Raw genomic sequence first — 18,224 nt, 5'->3', positions numbered from 1 at the left:
GCATCCTCGTCCTCTGCTGTCTGGTAATGTATCTACAGTGCCTTTACTTAACAGATTCCTAAGTATTACGCTACACTTGCCTACCATCTGGGCTTTATTACATTTTGTGTGGTTTGTGTTGATAGTGATGTATTGTGGTCTAACAAGTTGAAGCTGATAGTGAAGAGCAGCAAGAAAATATGAGTATGTGTGCAGACAAGACACATTGGAACAAGGTGAACAGAGTGTATAGTAATGCTTTTAGGAAGAGAAAAGTGCTAGAAGTAGATGATGAGTAAGACAATAGTAACCAATTGGCGAGCCGCGCCATATTAAGATAGGGGAAGAAACACACATAAACTTGACAAAGTACAAGAGCAGTTGCGAAGATATAGAGAGGAACAAGAGTACAATAATTATATAACATAGACAGACAGATAGTAGATAGAGCAGAAGTGTTGAAAAGAACACCAGAACAAAGAAGGAAACAAAGAAAGAGATGCACACAGTTCTTGACATCAATTTCCATGCACAGACAGACACATGGAAATGCACTCACACATACACACACACATACAGATAGCAGACAGATAAGTGCACAGAGGAGCTCTCACAAACAGCTTGCACAAACAGGTACATATAACATGGCAGGGGTTTTCTAGGAGGTGGGTTTCGGTGTACTGTTTTGTAAAACGAACAGAAGGCAAAAGAAATCAAACAAACGCTGTTCATTTTCGGATATTAATACTTTATTCCTTTCTTTTTCTTTTTATTAGTTTTGTTTTTTGTCCCTTTTTTGTTTTTCGCTAGAAATCATAAATTGAAATAAAATACTTTAATACTTTCGTGTTTGTCCCCTTCACTGCTGCTGCTGCTCTGCTGCCGTTTTTTGTTTAACCTATTCCGTTCGGTTTGAAGTATTTTCATCTGTTTTTTTCTCTCTCTCTCTCTTCTTATCTTATTTTTCCCTTCTTCTCTCCGCTTCGATTTCTTCGACGACTTTGGCGCTCGAGAACGGTGTTGCGTGTTGTGTGTACGTTTTGTTTGTTGTGTTTGCCATTTGTCATTCTTCCAAGTAGTTAGTCATTAGGTTAAACTCACTTACATCTCTGTTTTTACTTGCATTCAACGCACCACTTTTGGGTTGGCAATTGTTTGTGTGTAAGAGTGTGTTTGTTTTGGATTCAATGTTATCTTTTTTTTCTATTTTTTCTGACTTGTTTTTTGTTTCGTTTTTGTTTCGTTTTATGTTTTGGTGTGACTGTGTGGCTGTATATATTTACTCTTTAACTTTTATTATTCCCTTAATTCGTGGCTTTCTGCCTTTCCTTTTTTTTCTTCTTTTTGGCTATATAATCATGCTCATTCATTAACGGTTGCGTTGGAATTATGAACAGCATGTTGAACAGAACTTAGCTTCTGGTTGTTTTCCTTTCTAAAATTTATACATACGATCAATCTGTGTTACACGAGTAGTAACTAAATTAAAATGCTTTTGTTGTTGTAGCTGTTGTTGAATTTGTTTTCTGCAACCAGAAACTTTGACTATACTTGCAAAACGCTTGGTGTGTTCATATTCAAATCTCAACTATGTGATTGTGTGTTTTGTTGTCTGTTTTTTTTTTCTTTCCTCTTCTTTTGTTTGGTTTGGCAAAGTCCGTTTTGCCACTGGCGGCAAACTGGATAGCAAAGGGTTGTGTCCCAATATCGTCATAGATTTTCTACCCTAACCTTTGATCGTTGCACATAAAACTCTTCCAAACTTTCGCCACACAGAACACAAACGTAATATAACTTTCCTATTCACTAGTCAGCTCAACAAAGATCAACAATGCTTCTTTGGGGCGGGGCGAAATGAGTACAACAAGTACTGCACCATTCGGCACAGCGTGAGTTTGTGTTTGTGTGCATCAGCGTGTGTGTGTGAGTCTTGGAAAAGGATGCAGCAGCGGAAAGGCTCTCGGAAGACAGAATTGAACAGAGTTTTGGTCTGAAAACAGAAAAAGTTCAAGCGTTTGTTCTCTTGCTGTTCATAACTGTACGCATACCTGCTCTGTTACTGCTGCTCGTGCCTTCGTAAGGCCATAACATTTGATGTTGTTTCCTTCTGCAGCGCGTGCACTCAACGCATCGTGCTGCATCTACCCCCGTGTACACCTGAGCCGGTGTATAACAATGTTTGCAATGTACGTGTGCGAACGTATGCATTTGTATTAATGCGTTTGTGTGTGTATGAGAGTGGTTTTGTGTGCATGTCTGCGTGCATGTAGATGTCTGGATCTGGTGCATAGAGGAATCGTTACGAATCGTTGTGGTGCCCCTATCGCTTCCTGTTGAGTTATGTTTTTTTTGTTTTCTTTTCTTGATATTTCTAACAACAATCGCAACTGCTCGAGAAAGGAAACCCTAGCAGTCAGGGCTTCTCAAGCACTTTCGCGGTCAAGTGTTCACTAAATAGTGGTGATCATTATCATCTTCTTCGTGCGATTCACAATCGGCGGGTTTTCGTGGAGAGGGAGGTGGACATGAGTTACTACTACTGGAGCACAGGTTGGACCTACACGCGTGTACCGAAAAGCTAAACACAAGTGGTGACACAAGTACCTCCAACAAATCCTCCCCTGTGCTCCACGTTACATTGGTTGCCAGTTCGAGCCAGTTCGGTGGCAGGATGTATGCACACAACACAACAAACGCCCTTGGTGAACACACTATCATCGTCCCACGAGATACCCTCTCCGTCGGATCCAGGTTCTTCTCGTTGCTTTCCGCACACACGGCTAACACTTACAACTCAACTGACTAATTTAACGATTGGTATTTTCTGGGCTGAGAGGGGGGGGGGGGGGAGTTGTTTTGTTTCACTTTTTCTGTTTATGTGAGTGGTTTGTTTGCTTCAGTTGAATGCTTCCTCCTCTACCGAGACTCGGTTTCGCTGAGTTCGGCCAAGTGTATGGGTATGTTGTTTCGCTTGTTTGTTTGTTCTCTAGTGGAAATGTCTTTAATGTGTTAATCTTTCCCTCCCCCTTGGTTACTACCCTCTTGGCATAATCGAATGCTTAATACTACTCTCCCCTTTTTTTCTTTGCGTTATTCTGGTTTGCTTACACGCTATAATTCTGTCTGATTACCTACAACTGTTTTGTTTAACCTTTTTTGTTGTTGTTGTTGTTGTTTTGTTTTGTTTATGTTTGCTTTTGTATTTCTTACCACCTTTCGCTTTCCCTCCCTGCCACCGACGCTAGTGTACACGGCAATAACGACACGGTTTTTGCTTTTACAGTATGGTTTTGTTGTTTTCCTTTTCTTTACGCTTACTGTTTGTCACCTCTGCACTGTTCAATTTTCTTATTCGTTTTTCTTCTCTAATGCCTCCCTTATAATTTACTCAATGCTTTTGACTTGTTTTTTGACTGTTTTTTGTTTTGTTTGTTCTTTCGTTTTTGCAGTAGAATTAGATAACTTTCCTTAACAACTTGGTGACTTGCTTCGCGCGTGTTCGTTTACCCCGTTTTCGATTTTGGTTTTCCCTCCCCTCCCTACGCTTTCAATTAACATCCAGTAACTGTATTGTTTTGTTTTGTTTTGTTGCAATTGTGTGAGTTACGGTTTGTCTGCTCGGTGTGTTTATCTACACATACACACTCACGCACACACACACACATACACTCTAGCAGCAATCTTCCTATGCTCAACCGTTGTTACCTACGTTGTGTCCATTGAATTTGTTTGTTTCCTTACTATCTGGCCCTCCATTCACAAAAAGAAAACAAAAAAAAAAAAACAGACGCTAGATGCTTTCGGTTCGATACGGCACTTCGCGTTCGGCTAGTTTTGTTATTATCTAGATAAGATCCAACACACCACTCCGCCTATTTCGGTGTATTTCGGTATCGCTTGCTATTACACTATTTGATGTTTCGTTACCTGTTGTTTTGTTTATTTTTTAGCTTTTTGTTGTAGTGTGTGCGTGTGTGTGTGTGTGTGTTTTTATTCCTTTAAAGAGAGTGTAAAACGTGCACCAAATTGCACTGACAGTGTGTATGTGCGCGTGTGTGTTTTTGCTTAGTAAAGATTTCCGAGACGGTTTACTAGAAGAGACCCAACGAAGAAGCGGTGTAATGGTGAAGCACGTCTCAATTCGTTTGCAAGCAGATAAGCATATAAGCATAGTACGAGCCTTCTTTATACAAGCTTTTAGCATCGATCGCAAGCAAATTGGGAGACAAAAACGAGGAACGAGAAGATAAAACAATCAAAGTGTTTTTTAACAGTTTAATATAATAAAAAAAAATTGCGGAGAGTAACAAACAAAAACTAGACCAATAAAGTCCAAACCTCATAATTTCAACCCGAAAATGATTGGAATTTGTGGTTTAGAGTTAGTAAATGGTGTTCTGCCACAGTTATGTTTCTCGCTCACCCTCGTTCCACAAAAAACGTCCTTCGGTTCCTTCACGCAACACACAATGGTGTGTGTGTGTGTGTGGAACAGGGCGGTAGAACAGGGTGGTAACAATATGGAGACGGACCCCAGACGGGAGTGTCTGTTTTCTGTTGGTTTGTTCGAATTTATTTATCATTAACAGAGCATTGGTTGGTATTCCAGTTGTGGTTGTGGTTATACATTTGAGGAAACAATTTCTACATCATCTACTGTACAAACATTTCTCTCGCCTTCTTCTTTGTGGCAGATTTCATCCAGTTTTGTTTTCTTACATTGTTAAGGTGTTAGTGTGTGTGTGTGTGTGTGTATCTGTTTCGTGAGTGTGAGTAGGTTCTAGGTTTGCGCTTTTGTTGTTGTTAGTATTCTGTTTTACCGTCCCATTTGCAGCTTCCCGCTTGTCGTCCAACCCGTGTCTTCCGTTCGGTAGCGGTTTCCATACAATCCTTACTTTCACCGTGGCCGTGCTCAAATTTTAAATCTGTACACACTAGTGGTTTTGTTTGTTTGTTTGTTTTGTTAAATTTCTTCCATCGCAAGCCTAACCCACTCATGGCGGGGACATCGAGTTCGAGTTCGAGTTACACCTGGTATGGGGCTGGGATGAAAATCGTACGCGACCGGGCAGTCCCTTTTATTAATACTGGTTTTTTATTCTCTCTAGCATCGCGTTCCGATTCCAACCCCGCTATACCACACTAGGCAGTCTACAACAAAGTACCAAAGAACTTGCGCCTTAACGAAGCGGCGGGAAAGAGGGTGATCGAATCGGAAGGAGCGTTTGCCAAACCTAATGTCATTTATTCTGCTCTCTTATTCTCTCTCTCTCTCTCTCTCTCTCTCTCTTTCTTTCTTTCTCTCTCTCTCTCTCTCTCGATGTGAACTAGAGACGGTGGAAAGTATAATATCAATTGTGGACATGTCATAAATCTTCCCCATCCACCTGTTGAGGATACAAGCTAAAACCTAAACCCGTCCGTTCTATCGACTTGGAACGAAACGGCACGCTCCTGATGCTACTGATCGTGTGTGTGTGTATGTGAGTGTGTGAGTGATCGGTGTGAGTTACCTATTACTGTGATGGTGTGTGGTTGTTTTTGTTGGTGGTGTGCATACTAACGATTCGGGTGGGATTACTTCTGCTAAGGTCTCGGTTCTCCGCTCCACTCAACCTGGCGCACACATGACGCTACTAAACGCTAACCTAAAACGCTTACCATCGACACCGCGTGTCCGATCATTTCGTTATTTCGTTATAATAATAATTTTGTTTTGTTTTGTTTCTACACCCCATTACTGACTTCCTCGGAGTGTATGTATTGGCTGCGAATTGTCAACATTAGTGGCCTTTGCTTTGTCCACACTTCTCTTCCCTCGTTCAATTATTATTAATTAGTTTGTTTTCACAATGTGTCTTTGTTAAGGACTATCGTTTGTGTGTGTGTGTGTGTATGTGTATTTTTGTTTGTATTTCTTTTTTTGTGTTTAACACCTTTAATTTAATTTTGGTGGTTTCTATGTTTTCTTATCCCTTTTCTTCTTCTTTTTTTCTGTTAATTTTCATCTATTTTTCTGCACGCTCTCCCTACCACAAACACGTCCGCGTGCAGACATTTTGGGTTTAAATTCAACGATTTTTATTCATTCCTGAAGACGCTTGTAATTAATTCGTAGTTTAATTCACTTTTGTTTTGCCTACTAACGCGCGCTGTGACTTCTTCCTACGCGACTTTACGCACACACACTTACACACACGCGCGCGCGCGCGCGTTTTGGAAGCTGGTTCGCGCTTTCCGGTTTCGATTCGACCGCAAAAGCTTCGGTTCCCTTAATGTTTCATTCATTTAGTTTTTATTGTTTTCTGGCATGTTAATCGTTTGTTACGTTTTTCGTCAGTTTTATGTTTTGTTGGTTTCCTTCACCCCCCGTTTCGTGATATCTGCTCATTCGCTTCCAACTAAGTCTCTCCTCACCTACCCCCCCCCCCCCCCCCCCTTATATCACCCTCCTTCCCTTTTCTGATCCAAATTCAGTGGATGCTGGAAACAACTTTACAACTAGTAACTAGCAAATAGTCTCGCGCACGAGCAACCACTGAGTCGAGGGGAACAACTGCCTCAAACTCTCCGCCTGAACTTCGCCGCTGGGATGTTTTGTTCGTTTGTTTGTCTCTCGTTTTTTTTTGTTGCTTTATTTTTCTGTTACGTTTTGTTGGTTTACTTTTATCGCTACATCTCACATTTATGTTACCAACTATTGATTATATTTTTGTTTGTCTGAGAATCTGTTAGCCTGCATTCTCTTTCTTCCTTGTGTTCTCGTTTTCTCTACTGTTCGGTTTGTTTGCTTTGCTGTTTCCGTTAGATAAACGCTAAAACTGTCTCTTCGACCATTAACAGATTTTGTTTGTATGCGTTTCGGTGTACTTGGTATGTTTTACGCTCAGTGTGTTTGTGTTTTATTTTTGGTTTTGTGTTTTAAATGTTTTTGTGTTTGTATGTAAATGTGTTCTTGGCTTCGTTTTGCTAAAACAATTTGGATTCTGATGGAGTGTTTCGGTGTAGTCGACAGAGTAGATTGTGGTAGTTACGAAAGAGACATAAAGAGAAAGATAGAGTGTCATAGAGAGAGAGAGAGAGCGAGAGAGTTAGAGAGTGAAAAAGAGAAGCTAAGTGGAAGGACATATAAAAGAGAAAGAACGAGTCAGAGAGCAATTGGATTAAGAAACGGTAGAAAAAGAGTGTGAGAATGAGAAGGAAATAAATGTAGAGAGAAAGTGAAAGAGAGAGTAAAAGCGAGACAGAGACAAACATCTTCATATGCTCTTCAACTAGATTGCAAAAACTGCGAAACAACCTAGTGTTTTGCAAATGCCACCAAAGCACCAAAAGCTGAGAAGTGGAAATCCGGGAAAGGCCAGATGTACTACAAGTGTGTAGTACTATTCCGAGGTGATGGATGAGCATGGTAGCTATACATGGCTGTCGTTCAATTGCTTTTAGATACTTTATTTCACTGTTATGTGGTCAAATGTGCAGGTTTGCTGCTGTCTTGAGCCATCCGCTCTCTTTCTCTCTTTCTCTTTCGCATCCATTTGCTTCTTCTCTTTCTTTGCTCTTAGTTCCATTGCCCGGTTGTTTCGTTTGTCCAAAAAGTACGTGTGCAGCGCATCCTTCAGCGTGTGGGTATACAGCAAACAGCTTCCGCACTCTCCATTACACATTATCTAACAACAATTGTTGTAAAAATTGACGGACTAATTATAATAGTGGTGACTTAATATGTCTATAAAGAGTTACCGCGCTTCGCACGGTTTTGGCAATTTGCTTGCAGTGTTTTTCTTTGTTAATTTTTCTTTCTCTTTTTGTTTCGTTCCGTTCGTCCTCTCTCTCTCTCTCTCTCTCTCTCTCTCTCTCTCTCTCTCACACACACACACACTTCAATAAACAGCGGTTTGTTTTCCCACAGCTGCTAACCAGCGCTTCAGCTGAAGGAATGCGTTCCACGTAAATCTCTTTCGCAAAAACTTTGATGTATTATCTGTCACATTTCTGTCAGGTTGGTTTGCTTTGTCTCGTTCTAAGGTTGGTGTGTATGTTTTACTATTGAGTTTGTCACTGATCTTTTGTTTTGCGGTTCGTGTTAATGTCTTGTATCATTTACTCTCTTTATCTCTTACTTTCTTTTCATTTATCTATTTCTTCCTTCAGTTTTGATCTTTCTGCGTGGTGTTGTATGAAAATCATGTATGTTGCCTCACATTCGTTGAAAATTTCTGGTCTGAATTGTATACACCATTTTTCCAAACGTTTCCATTGCTACTAGAGGTTAAAGAGATTATATATTGTATTGTATTGGTGTAGTACTTTTCTTTCCCATGAATATACGTGTGTAAGTGTCTCTCTCGGTTGCAGTGAGCGTGTAAAAGAGCGTTGGAAGATGAGCGGAAAGTAAGCTTGTGTGTGTGAGTGTGTGTGTGTGTGTGTGTGTGTGTGTGTGTGTGTGTGTGTGTGTATACGATGTGTTAATCGGTGATCGGTGCAACGGTTTTCCTATGCTGTTCCTTCTACTTCTGCTGTGTCTATACGCTAGCACGCTTGCATGGTATTGCGCTAGTTGGAAGGTTGTTTTGTTTTCATTAATAAAAACTAGTGTACATCTCATATTCCTGCGGATTAGTCATCTCTTAGTAGTAATAGCATTGTATTTCTTTTGTGTGTATTTTTCCTCTCTATCTCTCTCTCTCTTTCTGTACTTCCATGTTCCTGTTACACTACTAACACCTTCCTTCCGGTTCCGCAGGCTCTATGGTGTCCTTACTCACTTTTGCTTCCCCTATCTCCCAATAACCCCACACTAAACGTGGAACCCGCATGTACGAAATTCAGCTCCAACACAAACGTAACATAAAACGATTCACGCGAAAAAACAACAACTTGTCACATCACAACGAACAAAACTAACACACCTCCAGCGCGTACCATCACCGGTTCAACATTAATTCCTCTCGGTCCTACCCTTTCTTTATACAACTTACTATGTATCCATTACGCGAAGGTATGTTAATGCCCCTACTTTCATCTGGTGGCGAATCTCGTTTTCCGGTTCAGCGGTTGGCCAAATTGTACAACGAAAAATCAGAAACACGCACATACTTTGCCTGTTTCGTGATTTTTTGTTTGTTTTAATGTCTGTAACGCTAGCCCTGCGTTAGAGAGATTACCGAGATAATTACAACTACTTAGCCCGACAACTATTAGGTTGTTTGCTGTTGATGTTTGGTTTGTTTGCCGTACATTTAAAACGAGTGAAGGTTTGCAAAACCACGACGGGCTAGTGTGTTATTGAATACGAGTGTGAATACACACATACATAGACTCATAAACACACACACATACACACTTACACGTTTTATTGCTTACGTGTTAGTGCAACGAAGTGTGTATGTGAGCGGTATTTTGTGGTATCTTCACCACTCATTCAATCAAACCCGAATTTTCACTAGCTGCATGCTTGCCCCGGTACCTCGGTCAATAAATTGTGGATTTCATTATGCATGTGTTACTTTGCCCTAAACCGGTTTAACATTCTTATATCCACCATTGTATTTTTCTGGTTCTCTGCTCTCTAAATCTTAGCAATAAGATAAATTTAATATTTCGCCTAAATTGTCCATCAGTGTTGTTAATGTTATTTGTGATGTAACACCTTCATGGCTTTCCGCTGCTGACGGTATGTTTCACCCAAACACCTCTGTTATACTCTGCTCCCTACCCACTGTTATACTGTTGTTTACTTCCCCCCTCCTTTTCAGCGTTGTAACATTATTGTATACGCGTATGTTTCTGTTACTTCTTACCCCTTGTGCTTTCACACCACAAAAGCTCCTCCAATCGTGGCAGCCGGCAAACGTGTGTTTCGGGACATTCGAGGACGCTTTGGCTACCTTTTGCTTCCTTTGCGTTATTCGTTAGTTTTGTTTGTTGCCTTATTCGTACTATAGATGTTTGGCAGACGTATCCCTTCTTCACTTCAATACCCCCACTTTCCAAAAGTCATGTTAAACGCTACACTGTTCTGGTTTTATTCTCTTAACTTGGTGAATTGCTTATTTGTTAAGCTTTTTGTTACAAATATCGGTTTCGTGTGGAGTAATTATTTCTCCCCGCGATCCATCGCTGGATCCTTACCATCGAGTACTACTGCACATTCCGATGTGGTGGTTGTTGCTTTATTTTTCTGTGTTTTTCCTTTTCTGTAGTGTTGTTTGTTTGTTTGTTTTCTTCATTTACTACTCAATGTTTCTCTTTCAATATTCGATAATTTTTCTTTTCTCTTCAAATTGGATTGGGTGTTTTTCTTTCGTTTATTGCACTAGTTTTTGTTTGAGTGTGTTGTGTGACATGTGTGTTTTGTGGTTGTGTTTTTTTTCTTATTTAGCTTATTGTTGAGTGTGTGTCATTTTGTTTCGTTTCGGCGAACGCATTTTTCACTTTCGCTATACGGTGCTTCGATTTGCTCCTAAAATCTGATCGCTATTTCGCACCCCTATTGGACTCTCAATTTGCAGCTATTATCGTTATTATTATTATTATTTATTATTATTATTTGGGGTTTTCTTTTTTCTTTGTTTTGTTTGTTGTTTTGTTTTTGTGTTGCTTCTTTCAATGTGACACTTGCTATGGTGTAGTTTTTCATTTTCGGTTTGGTTTGTTTGTTTTTTTCTTCTGTTTTTTTTCTCGCATTTTGCAACACGCTACAGTCATGCGCTTAACGTTGATGTAGCGCACTGCAATTCTCCTCCGGTATGATTTACACACTGCTTGACACATTTGACCTTACCCGTGCGTTACGGTTCGTCGGTTCGTCGTTCCCCCAAACGGAAGTGTCCTGAGACGGGGTACTTTGTTGCTGATGGTGGTACATTGCTGGTGGTGCAGCCGGTCAAACCGGGGGCAGAATGTTGCGATCCGGTTCAGCTGCCGGAGCCCTCGGACCGCGAGCTATAACACCACCAGCAGATGGACCAGCTGCTTCGTCCAGGCGACCAGTTCGGTACCGACGGTCAGTACGGCCACCATCGCGATCCACGACTGCACACCGCTCGTGTGCGTCCGGTAGACCGAGCCGAGTGCGCAGACCGCACGCAGCAGAGACGAAACGGCCCGCACGGGCGACGAAACGCCCGACGGCATTGACATCGCCGTGGTAGTGGTGGTACTGTCTCCCGCTACTACTCTTCGGCTACTGACGGTGGTACTGGCGGTGGTACTGCTGCTGCTGCTGCCGCGGCCAGCAGTGGTGGCGGTGATGGTGGTGCTGGGAGAGCTGGTCGTAGCGGTGGACGCGATGCCGCCCTGCGACAACCGGCACTGCTCGGACTGGGAGGAGCTGCTCGTCGGGGTGGTGATGCTCGGGCAGCTGGCCGATATCGCCGGTGGTTCGCTGCTCAACGCTAGCGCCGCACTGTCCGGGTGGCGCGTCTCGTTATGCAGCGGATCACAGCGTGCGCACAGGCCGTCGATCGGGCTCAGGCCGCAGTAGTCGTAGCAGCAACCGGTCGGGCCGTTGTTTGACTTTCGCAGTTGTTCGCCCGTTTCTTCGATGTTAAGATCTGGAGTCGAGTAGGGGGTAGTAAAGGTTAGTGAAATAAAACCAAGTATATCAATCAGCTTAGAATTAAGCTTTTCAAGTGTATAATGTAAGTATGCAAGACAAATAACGATTCCTACCTCGACAAAGAAACGTCGGTTCGCCGGCGTACTGCGTCGGATAGGCTGGAGCCCGATCGCCCGGCAGCATATACGGGCACTTTTGCTCTACGGTTTGGCATACGTTTAGACATGGTCGTATTCGTACTCGTTGCGTTTTTCGGCGTGAACTGAAACGAATGTTGACGGGGAGAGGGTTTAATATGTTGGATAAACTGCAAACAGTGTACTTATTAAACGAAGCGAACATTAACTTCAATGTGATTGTTATTTTAGCCGGTCTCGTGGTACAGTCGTCAACTCGTACGACTTAACAACACATGCCCGTCATGGGTTCAAGCCCCGAATGGACCGTACCACCATACGGTAGGACTGAATATCCTGCTATGGGGAGAAATCAATAAGTCACTGAAAGCCAAGCCCACAAATGATACAGACAGGCCTTGACCGACAACGGTTGTTGAGCCAAAGACATAAAAGTTATTTTTATTAGTTAAAATGACCTGTTTATTTAGTTTAGGACGAATGTTAATGATTCATAACGATCGATTCACTCACATAATACAGTAGGCAACACGGCAAGATTTTAGTGTGAACAACATTTATCGCTGATTGGGCCTAGTATTCCAGGGAGCTCACATTTGAGGCTACTCTTTTATCTTAGTCCGAAACAAGCGTCAAAGGTTTGAGAACCGTAAGGCAATCAGTTCACCATAGTTCAGAAGCACTTTTAATAGTTTAATTGAAAAAGAAATGTAATCTATTATAAATTAGTATAATATCCTGTGAACATATCCTGCCCCAGTAAACATCTTAAGGTTATGGCCGATTATCGTCAAAATATGCTAACATTAATAAATCAGTGAGGTGTTGTGTAATACTAGACACCTTTTTTTATGGAATTTTCCGTTGGCGAATGAAATCATTTCCACATTTCATACAAAACCACACGGGAATTAGCCTGACGTTTCCAGCCTAGATTATTTCAGACTATAAAAATGTAAACCAACACCGGCTTCAACTCAGGCTCGTTCAGGTTGGCTCATATATGATTGATTTTTTCTGCTGAAGCATACGTATTTTATAAAAAAGGGTAGAAATCATGTTTGAAGCGTTATTTTGAAAATATTTTGTAATTATTATAACTTATTTCAAACAGAAAAATAAAAAAAAGATTTTTAATCTATTTTTTCTTTCTAAACAATTGATAAAATCCAATATGACGGAGTGCAACTGTAAAACGGGCATGGAAAACGCCACCTGGATGATGAACATACTTGAAATATAAAAGTGGTCAATAACGACCTAATATGAGCCTATCTGCTTTAGAGCTAAAAAAAAGTGATTCAAAATATTATTTCAATACCTTACCATTACGTTTGGCAGCATAAACCATTCTATCCCATACATTCCAAAACAATGCACTAACACTACTCGCTCGTGCCATACTTTTTGTGTTTTGTTATCCCTAAATGAATTTCTCTTTTGCCGTACGACGTTAATTGAATACGAACTGCACGCTTTCCCACAGCATCTCCCCACCCTCCATTTGGGTCAACGTACCCCTCTGCACACTAAAACCTCATCCTTTGTACGCTTGGTAGCAATAACAACTTGGACAAAGTTTTATCGTGCCCAACGTTCTATGGCAAGTGCCTACGCTTCTCCGCGTTCGTCCTACCGGCTCACATGATGGTCCCTCCACAGCACACGGCCTGCGAAGCACACGAGGAAAATTCATCGAAAAACACGTGCACGTGTGACCACCGTTCGTGATCGAACACTCCTCGGTCTCGGCACTCAACGCCAGCGGTGCGGCGCTTCGCATCGGCTAATGCCCCACTCGAGCGGAAGCTTAATTTTTTGTCGTTAAACAAAGCATCTCCCATCGCTTCATACAAACCCCTGTGACACGGAGGGTGAGACCGGGCAAGAGAGCAGGGGTTTCTTCGCACAGTCTCGACATCGGTCGGATGCTGTGCTGGCTTTGCCTTTTATGTGCTTTTTTATTGCAAAACTTGTCCGTTTTGTGTGCGCGTGTGAGTGTTGTGTATGGCCATGCTTGTGAGGTGATCGAATACGTTCCCTTCCCTTTGCCGTGGTGGTGGTACAGCTGATGGTGAATAATTTATAGCGGAGTGTGCGTAAAGTCGCCTTCCTGCCTGTCATCGAGCTGGTGAATTGCTTGGGACATTAAGCTTAACTAAAAAAGCTCTTAAATGTTACAAAAAAGGTCCCTGTATGTGTTGCTAGCATTCGCTCTCTTACAGCTGTACGCGTTGTTTCGCATCCTTGAGACTGATACTCGTACCGAAATCGATGGACAATCGAGCCTTTTCCTGTGTGAAGAATGTGCATCTGCTTGAGGGAATTATGAAAAAAACCCTCACACACACAAGATAGCTCTTTGCTGTGTCTCTTCGAAGAACGGTTCATTTTGAAGACACGTGGGGGCAACATTGAGCGATTATAAACTTGTCTCCTCCACACTCTGCTGCTGCTGCTGCTGCTGCTGCACCATTTATTATTCATCGAGATTCCAGACGTGTCGAGGAGGGAGGGAACAAACGACTCCCAAATCACGCCCCTCCGATGTGCATCCATTTAGCTAATCAATTAGCTCGTGTCCCCGTGCCCGGCGATCCGTCAAGATTTCCGTTCGTCTGCTTCGGCGCACGAGTGAGACAGCTTGTTATTTGCCCCGTGGCATTGGTGTGCGGAAACCAATGCTTATGCAAGCATGCCCTGTACGGGCCGCTCCGATCCCTCTCATTTTGCCACACTTTCGCTCTCGCAACACCAGGCCGACAGGCAGTTCACTTTGATTGACTGGTTTCGGATGAAGTGCGATGAAGCTTTTTCCACATCCTCACGAAAGCACCGCACCGGAACACAGGGACCATCCCCACAAGGGACAAGGGAGCGGGCTTTACCTTGCAATATTTTGGCTAGATTTACGTTCCTTCCCACTGCTTGGTTTGTGTGAGTGTGTGTGTGTGTGTGTCTCAGAGAAGCAAGGAGAATAAAAAAGGGGAGCGAAGAAGCACTTCAAAAACTTTGATGGTTACCTTTTTCCGCATCGTCCTCAGTTTTATTTGCGTGCCGGGGCGTTGCACGCCCAGACTAATAGGGAAGGACAGGCCCAAGGTAGGGCGAAGAAGAAGGGGGTGAAAATTCCCAAATGAAATGGTACAGAATTATTTATTCACGACGTTCCGCCTACCGAACGGGTGGCCCGAAGTGGCACAAAAATGGGGCTGGGGATTTCTTCTCGTTCGTGCATGTTTTCCCGTATCCCCGTGGCGTGGAGGGGTTCTGGCAAGTCATGCCTAACGAATGAACTTCTAACGATTACCGAGTCCGAGCAGTGGCTTGTTCCGGCCAGCACCTTCGATGGGAGCGAATGTGCTCCTAGCCAGGGCAATCCAGCCATGCCCAAACCGAAGGCAAAGGCAATTAGGGAAGCGAACGACACGGGCCGTGGCACGGAAAGGATCTGCGACGCCCGCATGGAGGGTGCGAAAAGTGGCCTCCTGGGTGAGAATGTTGATGATAATTTGAGGTAACCATCATCCGTGCCATTTGTCGATTATTTAATGGACCATGGAGCACCGTTTCCCCGGAGGAAAGGGTTGGTGGGCGGAAGAGGGGGTAGTGACGTATGCGACTGCCTGTGACTTTGGCAGATTCTGTTCCCAACCATGGCTACGGCGGAAGGAATTTGCTTCGTGGCGTTTGTGTTGCGGAGGTTATATAACCGGTTGTCTGGGTATTTGGAGCGAAAAATTTGGGATTTTTCGCCAACCTTCTATGTCGACCCCGTAAATATTTGACCCTTAGAACATATACACACACACACGCAAATAAACTAAGCTACTTCACTTACCTTTTTACAGTGATTGATATATTTTTTACTAGTTGCTGTTTGTTTGCATCGTTCATGTTCGGTTCAGTCTGCTTGTTCGCGGCGTCCCCAAAGATGGCGTTCGATTTCCCCTGGGTAGCACGGTCACTGTCTCGATCACCGGTTTTATTGTTAACACTTTTGATGTCGTCCCTCGACGTGAAGTACGGTATAAAAACACTGCAGCCCCACCTTCGATATGCCTCCTGTTGCGTGTGAAGTAAAGAAGGAGAGAAAACAGAGTGAGAGAGCGAATATTATTAGCATATTAGATATTAGCATAGAACGTGGAGTTTTTGTTCTGTTATTTAATAGATGTTAGTGGAAGGAGCATGTTTTATGAAGTTCGAAGTTTTATTGGCGTGTGTTGTATCACCCACACTTTGAAAATGTAAGACTAGTTTTCTGGTGTATATTAAAAAAAAAGTCTTTTAAATAGATAGTTTGTTGTATCCTCTAACAGAGATCCTTGGCTCGCATTTGCCTTTACACAAGACACACGACGTGGCAGCTGGCCGTCTCAACGGCAACGGTAGCCCATTTTCTTTCGATCGACCGGCCGGGCCCGAAAGATTGAGCGAAACCATAACCATTGAGCAGGAAACATCCGGACCAAAGTACTTAAAGAAAGCACCGGGCCGAACACCGGGCCGCTGGACATAAGTTTCGGTCATTAAAGTTGTCGGAAGCGCTACTTCACAGAATAATAGCCGCCGCTCGAGCAAAAAGAGAGCGAGAGAGGGAAAGAAGAAGCAAAAATACACTAGTAAGAAAACTAAAAAAAGAAAAATAAAACCAAAAGCTCATAAAGCTGTCCGGCTGAAACGATGGAAACGCTTAAACTCAAAACAACCCTTACACACACACATACACGCCCGTGCAGATCCTGCTCCTTCGTCTCTCTTCCCTTCAACCGAGGAAGGAATGGTGTTTAGAAGCAGTGCACAAGCCGAAAAGTCAACGGAAAGCAAGAAAGTAAAGGAAAGTTTTCCTCTCGTTCTGGCCTCGTTCCAGGATTTCCTTTCTGCTCTTGGGCAGCCTCTCCGCAGGGGCAAGCCAGCCAGTCAGCCAGCCTTCGGAGGGAGACGCTAAAGTTCGCTGCTGATGGGGCTAGCACGCAATCAACTCGACTTGTAATACGCATAATGAAGTTGGGACCGTTTTGTACATGTGAATGCGCACGTACAAGTATGTGTGCGTTAGTGCTGATTCGGTGAGCGAACGACTTTACTTGCTTTAATTGTGGGCTGTGTCGATTTAATTGTGGGTCTTGCGAGGCTGAACATTATAGCTTCGGAAAAGAAGCGATGGGAGGGAAAGGAAGCAAACGGAATTCCCCGTTCTTGGAAACGTGTGTTGTTCCGTAGTCTTTTTTCTTTTTTGGTTGGTGCATTTTTACGTAAGAGAGCTTTTTCTGTGATGACTGTAGTTAGATTGAGCTGTTTGGTATGAATGTAATACTGGGTTATTTTATGACTAAATTTAGTTGACCATATTTTTGTAAGCAGTTTTATTACTTTCTTTTAAAAGCAATTGTTTTTGAGCAATTGTTGGTGATACAAAACTGTTGTATGAATAAAATGTTGGCTGTTCTGAATCAAAACATTAGATTCAAACGGTAGAAATCAATCCATTAGTTTCATCTACAGTGCAGTTATAACAGTATTTCATGATCTTAATGGTTTTTCAATTAATTGTCGCGAAAACATATGCGTAGGATAATTAAAAGATTGTTACAGATTTTAGTTCAAAATAGTTCCAAAATTCATTTGTTTAAGTGATGCATTGTCATCAAATAGATCTGTTGTACATTTTGTTATTTCAATGAAACACCAACGTGAAGAGCACGCATCATTTTTATGATCTGCTCTTGGAGTATAATCGTCCTATTGTTGATATTGATGATATGTTAACTTTAATTAACTTTAAGCCTAACTTTGAATCCAAAATTGGAATAAATGTCTACTCAATTCTTTCGAATTTTCATCATACTAAGCTTTATCTTCAAAACAACCATTTGAAGTGAAGTCTAAGGTATAAGTCTTTCATTTTTATCATTTTCATTTTTGATAAAAAATAAGGTTTGTGAATTTAAAAAAAATATTAGAATTTTGGACAAAACCTAACATTCATAGTTCTCCTTTTTTTCTTAGACTCTCCAGCTATATAAATGGTACTAATATTTGGCGTTTGTAGTATTGAGGCAATATTGGACCACTATCAATAATGAAGTTTCCGCAGGCTTGTGCAAACATGTGTAATAGATAAGAAAACGTTATGTAATGTGTACAGAAACGAACAGTCTTGCTTAAGAGAAAATGTAAGACTCCGTCGAGAACTCAAAATCAATACATACAGATAGAAATTGCAAGCCGTCACAAGCAGACGACACAGCCGCAATGCAAAAGCGCATCGCTGTGTAGCGAAATAAATCTGCACACTGCTTTGTGCTTGGTAATAAATTGAGCCTTGGGCAAACAATAAGGAATTGTGAAACTATTGCCTCACGTTGTTGTGTGTCTTTCCCGGTGGCTCGATGCAAGCCTGTTCCAGTTGAATGACCACGCAGTCAAAAGCAGTTGCGAGTTGTGTGTTGCAAAATGAACAGCGAGCGCACACACCACCACCGCAGTTATACGAATAAAAAGGATATATCCTTGTGTAGCTGTGTGTGTGTATGCGAGAA

At 42.3% G+C, this 18,224-nt stretch overlaps 1 protein-coding gene across 7 annotated transcripts in view; it reads right to left on the bottom strand.

Annotated features, from left to right (window-relative positions):
- Positions 1 to 706: 706 nt before the first annotated feature.
- Positions 707 to 18,224, bottom strand: part of LOC1270175 (uncharacterized) — a 51,519-nt gene continuing 34,001 nt past the window's right edge. For all 7 annotated transcript variants that reach the window (XM_308851.5, XM_061642355.1, XM_061642354.1 and 4 more), the window contains exons 4-6: positions 15,521 to 15,744; positions 11,656 to 11,804; positions 707 to 11,537 (exon numbers count right to left, since the gene is read on the bottom strand). In XM_308851.5, the coding sequence (XP_308851.4) occupies positions 10,927 to 11,537; positions 11,656 to 11,804; positions 15,521 to 15,744 (984 nt within the window). In that variant the 3' untranslated portion in view covers positions 707 to 10,926. The remainder of the gene's footprint in view (positions 11,538 to 11,655; positions 11,805 to 15,520; positions 15,745 to 18,224) is intronic.

Source organism: Anopheles gambiae, chromosome 2 (genome assembly GCF_943734735.2).
Source record: "Anopheles gambiae chromosome 2, idAnoGambNW_F1_1, whole genome shotgun sequence".
In the NCBI taxonomy this organism is placed as follows: Eukaryota; Metazoa; Arthropoda; class Insecta; order Diptera; family Culicidae; genus Anopheles; species Anopheles gambiae.
This window is presented reverse-complemented; position numbering and strand designations above follow the sequence as displayed.